Source organism: Rhodotorula toruloides (assembly GCF_000320785.1).
Source record: "Rhodotorula toruloides NP11 unplaced genomic scaffold Scaffold15, whole genome shotgun sequence".
NCBI lineage: Eukaryota > Fungi > Basidiomycota > Microbotryomycetes > Sporidiobolales > Sporidiobolaceae > Rhodotorula > Rhodotorula toruloides.
In genome coordinates this window covers 424,881-433,964 of record NW_015622975.1, presented here as the reverse complement: position 1 = coordinate 433,964, position 9,084 = coordinate 424,881, and the positions used below count along the sequence as shown (strand labels likewise).

Genomic DNA, 9,084 nt, shown 5'->3' with positions numbered 1-9,084 from the left:
TTCGAACCCCTTGCTCGACGCCTCGAATGGCTGCGCCCTTCCCTTCGCCGCCTTCCTCGCCCACCTGGACAAGACACTCGCCGCCCTTTCGCTCCACACCGCCGCGAGGAACTTCATCGCGTACTGGCTCTCGCACTTCACCCGCATCCGCAACGCTGGCCAGCACATCGGCTTCCTCTTCCTCGTGCAGAGCGACTACGAGCGTGCCGCCCGCCTCGACGTCAACCCGATGCCGGACGTCGTCACGCGTGTCTTCTTGCTCTTCAAGGGCGTCGATGCGGATCAGACGAGCGAGTGGAAGAAGCCGGACGAGGTCGACTGGGTCAAGAAGGTCGGCGTCCAGGTCGACAAGGTCACGGACGATTCGCTCTTCCGCGTGCTCGAGTGGGGCGGGATGGAGGTCGTCTAGTCCTGGTCGTGCTCGCGCTTGATAGCTTGCCATCTTACGCTTGTTTGCTTCGTCGTCGCCTCTTCGCCGGGTCGAGAAGGGGAGGTAGTCGCAACAATCGCTTCGCCGGGCGCTAGAGCACTCGCACAGTACCTGTCGAGAGCTCTTGTTGCCGGCACAGCCCTGCAAAGCCCTTCGCGCGCGATGACCCCTTCGCCCTCCCCCTCATCGCTCTCTCCCTCCTTCCCTTCACTCGCTCGCGCTCCATCACTCGCACAGGCTGCTCGAGTTGCTCAACCCGCTCGCAGACCCTTCCCAACGCTCGTACACGCATTCATGGCTCCCCCGACGACTTCGAACAAGCGCGCGGCGTCGCCCCCTTCCGATCCTTCCAAGACCAAGCGTGCTCGCGAAGATCCGGCTGTGGAATGCTGCTACCTGGCCGTGGTCAAAGACGATGAGCGTCAGGTACTTGTGCGCATCTCGTCGGCGGACTACGACACCGCGATGAGGGAGATCAGGCGTGTCTTCTGTGTCAAGCACGCTTCTCTCACTGGCATCGAGCGCGACGTTCCTGGACGCGGATGGACAGCAATCGGGTCAACGGCCTGGATGGCGCAGGCTGTCAAGCGCTATGACGAGCTGTATCCAGTCTACCGCATGGTCATCGGCGGTCGCGTTCCCATTCAGATCTTCGTCAAGACGCTCACGGGCAGAACGGTAAGTCGAGGCCTGTTGAGCGTCACCTGCGCATGCTGACGTGATATCTGGCCAGATCACACTCGAGGTGCTTCCGGACGCGAGCTTGGAATCCGTCAGGGACATGATCCGCGACGTCGAGGGAATCTCGCCTTGCCAACAGCGTCTCATCTTTGCCGGCAAGCAACTCGAGAACGGACACACGCTTGCTGACTACCAGATTGCGAAGGACAGTACGTTGCACCTTCTCCTGCGCCTGACGGGCGGCAAGCCTGTCATTTACCTCTTCCCGCCGACTCCACTCGACTCGGCGTCCGTCTCGCTCACCCTCACGCCCGAGTGGCACTTCTCCGCGCTCTACCCCGTCGTTCACCCGGTCGAGGGTGGAAATGGCGAGACGAGGGCGAGCTGGACTGTCTCTGCTCAGCCCGACGGTTCCCTCGTCGACCTCGCCTCGGGCCTCGAGCTTAAGTACCTCTTCTGGGAGGCCGAGGCGTACAAGACGACGTCGAGTGCTCCCTCGCACCTCGTCTTCGACCCTTCGAACCCCTTGCTCGACGCCTCGAACGGCTGCGCGCTCCCCTTCGCCGCCTTCCTCGCCCACCTCGACCAGACGCTCGCCGCTCTCTCGCTCCACACCGCCGCGAGGAACGACTTCATCACGTATTGGCTCTCCCACTTCACCCGCATCCGCGACGCCGGTCAGCACATCGGCTTTCGCTTCCTCGCGCAGGACGACTACGAGCGCGCAACCCATCTCGACGTCAACCCGATGCCGGACGTCGTCACGCGTGTCTTCTTGCTCTTCACGGGCGTCGATGCGGATCAGACGAGCGAGTGGAAGAAGCCGGACGAGGTTGACTGGGTCAAGGAGGTCGGCGTCCAGGTCGACAAGGCCGAGGACAAGTCGCTCTTCCGCGTGCTCGAGTGGGGCGGCATGGAGGTCGTGTAGCTAACGCTGCGCACAAATCGCTTGAACGGGCGTTGACGACGTTGCGCCTGGTCACCTTCGCTTGAAATGAGTACTGCATACTTTCCATTCCGCGACTTGCTTGTACACGATGAGACTGTCGCTCAAGATGTCGTCAACTCCGAATCTCTCGCTTCCGCCGACTCGCTTGCGGTCCGTTGAATCGTGAGCAATCACCCTCGTTCCATTCGTCAGCGGGTACTCTGCAAGCAAGCTACATCATGCGTCCCTTTTACGAAACCTCCAAGCTTCCCCACTCGAAGACTCTGAAGAGAGACTCGTCGCGAGCGGCAGCAACATCGACATCAAGCTCCTCGACCCACTCAATCTTGTCTGCGTGCGTCCAGTCCTTCACTTCATCCTTGCCCATCGCCTTGTAGAGGAGGAAGATGCGGGTCGTGACATCGGGAGGTGGCTGGACGTCGAGGGAAGACAAGTCGGCGTATTCCTCATGCGGCAGAATGCGGAACGCCAGGGCGTGATCTTCGTCGACTCGGCGCTTGCAGCGCGACGCGAGAGTCCAGGAGGCTTCGTGCGGGAGGGCGAGGGCTGAGAAGAGGTCAAAGAGTGCATCGTAAAGGCCCTCGTGAGGCAGGAAGCAGCCGTTGACAGAGTTGAGAGTTCGGAACGCAGGAAGCGCCTTTGGGCACTGCGTTAGACGAGCTCGTCTCGAAAGGGTCGACCGGCCAGAAGGCGTAGGGGAATGCGACTTCGTGGGACCATTGGCTGCGCATGGCACTCGAGGGGACGATCCAGCGCGCGGAGGTGTCGCTGTCAAGGCTCGTCGCGACCTTGAATTCAATCTCGCGCGGATAGCGAGTCGAGAACAGGAATTCGGGGTCGTGCCAGAAGTGCCACTGCGAAGACAGCATTGTCGTGAGAGTCACCGAGGCGGAAGGTGATCGAAGGGCAGCCGAAGGGTACATCTGGATGACGGGGACACCTGCGGGCTTGGACAGCTCGACGGTCATCCTCACGCCCGCCGTGATCTCTGACTTGTACAAGCGCGCATTCCCGTCCGAGAGCTCTTCGCCGTGGAGGAGGAGACGCTGCTGGCTGACGGGCAACCCAATTGCCGTCGCAACGGCAGCTTGGAGCTGGGAGACGGTTGCAGAATGCTCGATGTCGATGCTGGTCTACATGAACGCTTTAGTATACGCTTGATGAGCTGGAAACGATCAGGCGACGCACTCTGCCTCCTCCGGGCGTTTCGAGCTTGATCGTGATCTTCCTGCAGTGTTGTTTGGCTTCTGGGCAGTCGCCGTCGATGACTCGGTAGTACGGCCAGTCGTTGTCAAACCTCTCCCCAGCTTGTTCCTGCCAGGTTGCCGGGTCGACGCAGACCCAACCGAGAGAAGGCATGGAACGCTCGACGCAAAGGATAGACGGGGTCGCGATGAAGAAGACGCTGCTCAAACGACGGCAGAAGGTGTCGTAAGTCGAGTCAGGGAAGCGCAACAGTTCCTGGCGGTCCTTGTAGCGTACGATGGCGACGACGGTTGGCTCGGAGGCGGGGGCAGCCATGGTGCGCGTGCGAGTAAGCAAGGACTACTCGAGAGGAGCCTGAGAGCGGGCTGAGCGGCTCTAGCAGCCTGTGCGAGCGGTGTGAGCGCGAGCGAGTGAAGGGAAGAAGGGAGAGAGCGATGAGCGATGAGGCGATGAGGGCGGAGGGGTTATCGCGCGCGAAGGGCTTTGCAGGGCTGCAACGGTGTGCAGGCTCTCGGCGGGTGCAGTGTGAGTCCTCCAGCGCCCAGCGAAGCGGTGGTCGCGAGATCTCCCCATCTCGAGTCGAAAGAAGAGGCAACAACGAAGCAGACAAGCGTAGATGACAAGCTATCAAGCGTGAACACGACGCAACTTAGACGACCTCCATTCCGCCCCACTCGAGCACGCGGAAGAGGGATTCGTCCCTGATCTTGTCGACCTGGACGCCGACCTCCTCGACCCAGTCAACCTCGTCCGCTTTCTTCCACTCGCTCGCGTCCTCCGCATCGACGCCCTTGAAGAGGAGGAAGACGCGCGTGACGACATCAGGCTTCGGTTCGACGTCGAGACGGGCGGCGCGCTCGTAGTCGGCCTGCACGAGGAAGCGGAAGCCGATGTGCTGGCCGGCGTCGCGGATGCGGGTGAAGTGCGAGAGCCAGTACGTGACGAAGTCGTTCCTTGCGGCGGTGTGGAGCGAGAGAGCGGCGAGCGTCTTGTCGAGGTGGGCGAGGAAGGCGGCGAAGGGAAGCGCGCAGCCGTTCGAGACGTCGAGCGAGGGGTTCGACGGGTCGAAGGCGAGCTGCGAGGGGGTGTTCGACATCGTTTTGTACGACTCGGCCTCCCAGAAGAGGTACGCGAGCTCAAGGCCCGAGGCGAGGTCGACGAGAGAGCCGTCGGGTTGCGCAGAGACAGTCCAGCTCGCGGTCGTCTCGCCGTTTCCGCACTTGACCGGGTTGACCACGGGATACAGGGCGAAGAAGTGCCACTCGGGTGCGAGGGTGACCGAGACGGACGCCGAGTCGAGTGGAGTCGGCGGGAAGAGGTAGATGACAGGCTTGCCGCCCCGCAGACGGAACACCATCTGGATGGTAGTGTTGCGCTGGATGTTGTAGTCCGAGAGCGTACGTCCATCTTCGAGCTGCTTGCGCTCGAAGATCAGGCGCTGCTGGTCGGCCGGAATGCCCAGCTTGTCGTGGATCAAGCGTTTGACGTTGTCGACGGAGTCGGAACTGTATACCCAGAGCTTGTACTGTTGCGGATGACTGTCAGTGACTCTGTGACGGCAGCAAAGCCTCGGGAAGACGGAACCGCACCGTCTTGTCGCCCTCAATCTCCGCGAACATCCGCATCGTCCCTTCCGGATGCTGCTCCGCCGTCACCCTGTACCGCGGCCACACTTCCGCGTACGGCTCCTTCATCTGGTCCTCCCAGACAGATTTGTCGAGCATCACCCAGCTGCCCTCGATCTCACGCTCGACGGTGTCGACCCAGTGTGGAGGGAAGTGGAAAGTTTGAGCGACAGCGTCGGTAAATGTATCGTACTTGCCATTAACGACCCGAAGCAACACTTGCTGGTCCTTGTAGTGGACGATCACGAGCTGCACGGATGCGACAGAGGCGAAGGGAAGGCGCGGACGGGTCGCGCGAGAGTCGGGAGGAGGGGAGGCGGCACGCTTGGTCGACCGCGTCGCAGGGGCCATGACCGTGTGTACAGGCTAGAAAGGAGCGAGTCCAACGGCTGTAGCAGGTCAAGCGAGCCGCGCAAGCCGTGTGAGCGTGAGCGAGCGAAGGGGCAACAAGGGACAAGCTGACAAGGGCGAGTCGCGGTGTGAGCGGCAGTCGACCTTGTTCTGTCGGCCAAGTGAGCATTGGACGGGCAACTGTCGAGCTTTGTGAGCTCGCTGCCGGCACGAATGAGCGAAAGGAGGATACCGATGCTGCCGACGACTCCGCCTCGACTAGACAGCTGTCGTTCGCCAACGCTGGAAGGGTAGAAAGCCAAGTTACAGTAACCGAGTGTAAAAGTAGGAGGAGAGAAGGGAGGTGATTGGAATGCCTGCTACGGTGCGGGAGGAAAGCGAAAGGTGTGGGGGTGTGAGGAGGAGGACCCTCGCGACCCGAGGCTTTTGAGGGGGTGCGTCGCGGCGCCGGGAGGATGGGTGTCGGCAGTGGCGTGAAGGACGAGAAGGAGGAGTGGAGTACAGTGAGAGCAAAGGGTCTAGGCGGCGGGAGGAGGAGGCGGGAGTGGGTGCGCTTAGATGAGGTCCTGCGCGGCCAAGTCGGAGAGTCAGCGTTTCCGTCTGCTATAGATATAACCTAGGCAACAATTTACGGCAACGTTCATTGGCATCTCGTCAATCTGTTTGACGGACGCCGGCCGGAACGAGTGAGGCGGAGAGGCGGGGAGGCCAGGGAGGGGCAGGCCGGGTCGAGGGGGTGAGAGTCGACGCAGGCGAGCGAGGACGAGCACGAAGGCGGAAGCGTCCACACGCCAGCACGGAGAAGGAGGAACGGTTAGTGGAGAGGAAAAAGAGGCGCACCAGAGCATGAGGCGAGGTGAGGCGAGTCGAGGAGGCGGAAGTCGAATCGAATGGCGCCAGATCCGGTCAAACAAGGCGGGCGCGATGCAGGCGTTTGTCGAAGGAGAGATGGTGCAAGTAAAAGAGAGCGGAGGGCGAGGAAGCGAGGAAGTCGGATGGCGAGCGGTGGATGTTGCACAAGTCGATTCGAGCGGGCCGGAGCGCAGGTGTAACAAGGAAGCGAATGCCGAGAGCGTGTCGTAAACGAGGACGGAGCAAGCAGAGGCAGAAAGAAGAAGGGAGGGAAGAAAGAAAGAGTGGGACACTGTCAGCAAGACCGGACAACGCGCCTCTTCCCGCCAACACGCGCCTGGGTGTTGTAGAAGCGCTCAATGTCACGGAGCGCGGGGACGTCCTCCTGGGTGACAAAGTTGATCGCGACACCCTTGCGACCGAAACGACCGCCACGGCCGATACGGTGGATGTAGTTCTCGCGGGACGAGGGGAGGTCGTAGTTGATGACGAGCGAGACCTGCTGGACGTCGATGCCGCGGGCGAGGAGGTCGGTCGTGATGAGGACACGCGAGGAGCCGGAGCGGAACTCCTTCATAATGACCTCACGCTGGGCCTGCTCCATGTCGCCGTGCATGGCTGCGAACGACCGGGCGTCAGCAAAGGCGCGCTCGGGAGGGAGACTTTGGACTGTGTGCGCGCACCCGAGACGGTAAACTCGCGGGCCTGGAGCTTGTCGGTGAGCCAGTCGACCTTTCGGCGGGTGTTGCAGAAGATGACGGCCTGGGTGATGGTGACGGTCTCGTACAAGTCCGAGAGGGTCTCGAGCTTCCACTCCTCCTTCTCGACGGCGATGAAAAACTGCTTGATACCTTCAAGCGTGAGCTCGTCGCGCTTGACGAGGATGCGGATCGGGTCGCGCATAAACTTGGTCGTGACCTCGAGGACGTCGGCCGGCATCGTGGCCGAGAGGAGGACGACCTGGGTCGTCGGCGGCAAGAGCTGGAACACGTCGTAGATCTGGTCCTTGAAACCGCGCGAGAGCATCTCGTCGGCCTCGTCAAGGCAGAAGATCTTGATGTGGTCCGTCTTGAGCGCGCGGCGCTGGATCATGTCAAAGACACGTCCGGGGGTGCCGACGATGACGTGGACGCCCTCCTGGAGCTTGGCCATGGCCTCGCGGACCGAGGTTCCGCCGACGGCGGCGAAGCACTCGATGTTCATGTAGTCGCCGAGCGCGATGACGACCTTCTGGATCTGCTGGGCGAGCTCGCGGGTCGGGGCGAGGACGAGCGCCTGCGGCTGCTTGAGGTTGACGTCGATCGACTGGAGAATCGAGACGGAGAAGGTGGCCGTCTTGCCGGTTCCCGACTGGGCCTGGGCAATAACGTCGTGGCCCTGCGCGCGTACAGCGCCGTGTCAGTGGTCGTACGGACGACAAGCTAGGATGGACGAGACGTACGGCGACAACGGGCATGATGGCGCGCTGCTGGATAGCCGACGGGCGCTCGAAACTGCACCGAACCTCGCGTCAGCTCCCGTCCGAGAACTCCGGTACAGCACGCCAGCTCACCCGTAGGCGTAGATGCCGCGGAGGAGCTCGGGGCGGAGGTTCATGTCGTCAAAGTTGCTGTGGGGCGGAAACGAGGTGAGCTTCCGGGTCACTAAGCTCGAACGGAAACGGGCGCGACTCACTCGACAACCTGGTCCCAGCTACATCACGCACACACCACGGAATGAAGGTCAGCACGGCGCACAAGAGACGAGGAGAGACGGAAGCGGGTGGCCACTCACTTGGACTCGATGAGGCCCTCCTCGGGGTTCTCGAGGCCGCCAGCAGCCTGGGCGGGAGCCTCAGCGGCGGGAGTCTCGGGCCTGCACGCAGACGAACACAACGAACGAGGTCAGTGTTCGCCTCTCGGTGAGCGATGTGACCCTTTGTTGGCTCCTGTATCGCGCCCGCCACTGCTCGTGCGAGTCCCGTTCGAGTCCCTGCTGCCCTCATGCAACCGTTCCTTCGCCATCTCACAGAGTTCCACTCGGCGCGCTGTCTGTGGCGAGCTGTGTGTGCCTCGTGGTGGTGCGAAAAAGGACGGGTGGTCGAGTGAGCTCACTTGGTAGCCGCGGGGGTGGTGGACGCCATGGTGGGTGTTTGTGAGGTGGTTTGTGTGAGTCAGACGGGGTGTGAGCCTGTCTGAAGCACGGGGCGAGCGGGTGTTGCGAGGAGGACGAGGCGGACGACGCTCGCTCGCCCAAGTCGACGAGAGTGGCCCGCGCTCACTCACCACACGCTCGCTCGCTCGCACTGGCAGGCTCTAGCTAGGTTCAGCTCTACTCACTGGATCACTAGCTCCTACCTAGTCCAACTCGCACACCGCCAGCTGCCGTCGTCGTCAAGCTGTGAACGCATTCCTCCCGACTCGCTCACCGGGGTTGTACGGCTCACACACGCCTGCTGCTGAGCTGATGGACTCGGAGGGCGCGCACGATTCCTCATTGACTACGTATGGCCTATCACCGCTCGCCAAAGCGACGAGGAGGCCGACAGCATGCGCTCCGTCTCCTCGCTCGACCCGTCCAGGCTCCCCTCAGCGCCGCCAACGAGGTCTGGCGGGCCTGCCAGCGTCATGCTGTTGGCTTGCTTTGCCGCAAAGACCACTGGCTCGCACGACTGCGCTTGGATCTGGCTGTCGGCTTTCGTCTGGCGGCACACGCGCTACTCCTGTCCCTCTTCCGCTCGCTCTCGTAGCGCGTCTCGACTTCCAGCCCTCCCTCGATGATGGGCGACTTTGTGCAGGCCCAAGCGCTGCCTCGACACGACATACGTGGGCCAGACAGCTGGGTGGAATCGACACCTTAGGGTGGGAGAGGCGAAATCATCCCTCTCAAGGTCTTCTCGGTCGCGCGTTCGGTGCAGTAGAAGTAGCGCAATGCACCCCGTTCCCTCACAACCCATTCCAGTGCAAGCAAGCCTCGAAAAGCAAAGACACGCATGTCCCCCTCGTCCCGCT

At 62.1% G+C, this 9,084-nt stretch overlaps 5 protein-coding genes across 5 annotated transcripts in view; 2 read left to right on the top strand and 3 right to left on the bottom strand.

Annotated features, from left to right (window-relative positions):
* The window catches only part of RHTO_01911 (ubiquitin family protein), a gene marked incomplete at both ends in the record, with an annotated part of 1,720 nt that extends 1,311 nt beyond the window's left edge, over window positions 1-409 (top strand). The window contains one exon of the mRNA XM_016415590.1: window positions 74-409. Coding sequence (XP_016272564.1) covers window positions 74-409 — 336 coding nt within the window. The remainder of the gene's footprint in view (window positions 1-73) is intronic.
* A 315-nt stretch (window positions 410-724) lies between these two features.
* On the top strand, window positions 725-2,039 carry RHTO_01910 (ubiquitin family protein; the record flags this gene model as incomplete). Its single annotated transcript, XM_016415589.1, has 2 exons — window positions 725-1,108; window positions 1,164-2,039. The coding sequence occupies 2 exons, from the start codon at window positions 725-727 to the stop codon at window positions 2,037-2,039; spliced, it is 1,260 nt and encodes a 419-aa protein (XP_016272563.1).
* Window positions 2,040-2,289: 250 nt separating this feature from the next.
* On the bottom strand, window positions 2,290-3,581 carry RHTO_01909 (ubiquitin family protein; the record flags this gene model as incomplete). The annotated part of the gene is made up of 3 exons (XM_016415588.1): window positions 2,290-2,706; window positions 2,768-3,193; window positions 3,249-3,581. The coding sequence occupies 3 exons, from the start codon at window positions 3,579-3,581 to the stop codon at window positions 2,290-2,292; spliced, it is 1,176 nt and encodes a 391-aa protein (XP_016272562.1).
* Window positions 3,582-3,915: 334 nt separating this feature from the next.
* On the bottom strand, window positions 3,916-5,242 carry RHTO_01908 (ubiquitin family protein; the record flags this gene model as incomplete). Its single annotated transcript, XM_016415587.1, has 2 exons — window positions 3,916-4,791; window positions 4,856-5,242. 2 exons carry the CDS (start codon window positions 5,240-5,242, stop codon window positions 3,916-3,918), a joined length of 1,263 nt encoding a protein of 420 aa, XP_016272561.1.
* Window positions 5,243-5,796: 554 nt separating this feature from the next.
* RHTO_01907 (translation initiation factor eIF-4A) lies at window positions 5,797-8,216 on the bottom strand (the record flags this gene model as incomplete). The annotated part of the gene is made up of 9 exons (XM_016415586.1): window positions 5,797-5,808; window positions 5,878-5,901; window positions 6,405-6,712; window positions 6,778-7,471; window positions 7,536-7,587; window positions 7,647-7,703; window positions 7,769-7,786; window positions 7,868-7,948; window positions 8,188-8,216. 9 exons carry the CDS (start codon window positions 8,214-8,216, stop codon window positions 5,797-5,799), a joined length of 1,275 nt encoding a protein of 424 aa, XP_016272560.1.
* Window positions 8,217-9,084: the final 868 nt, after the last annotated feature.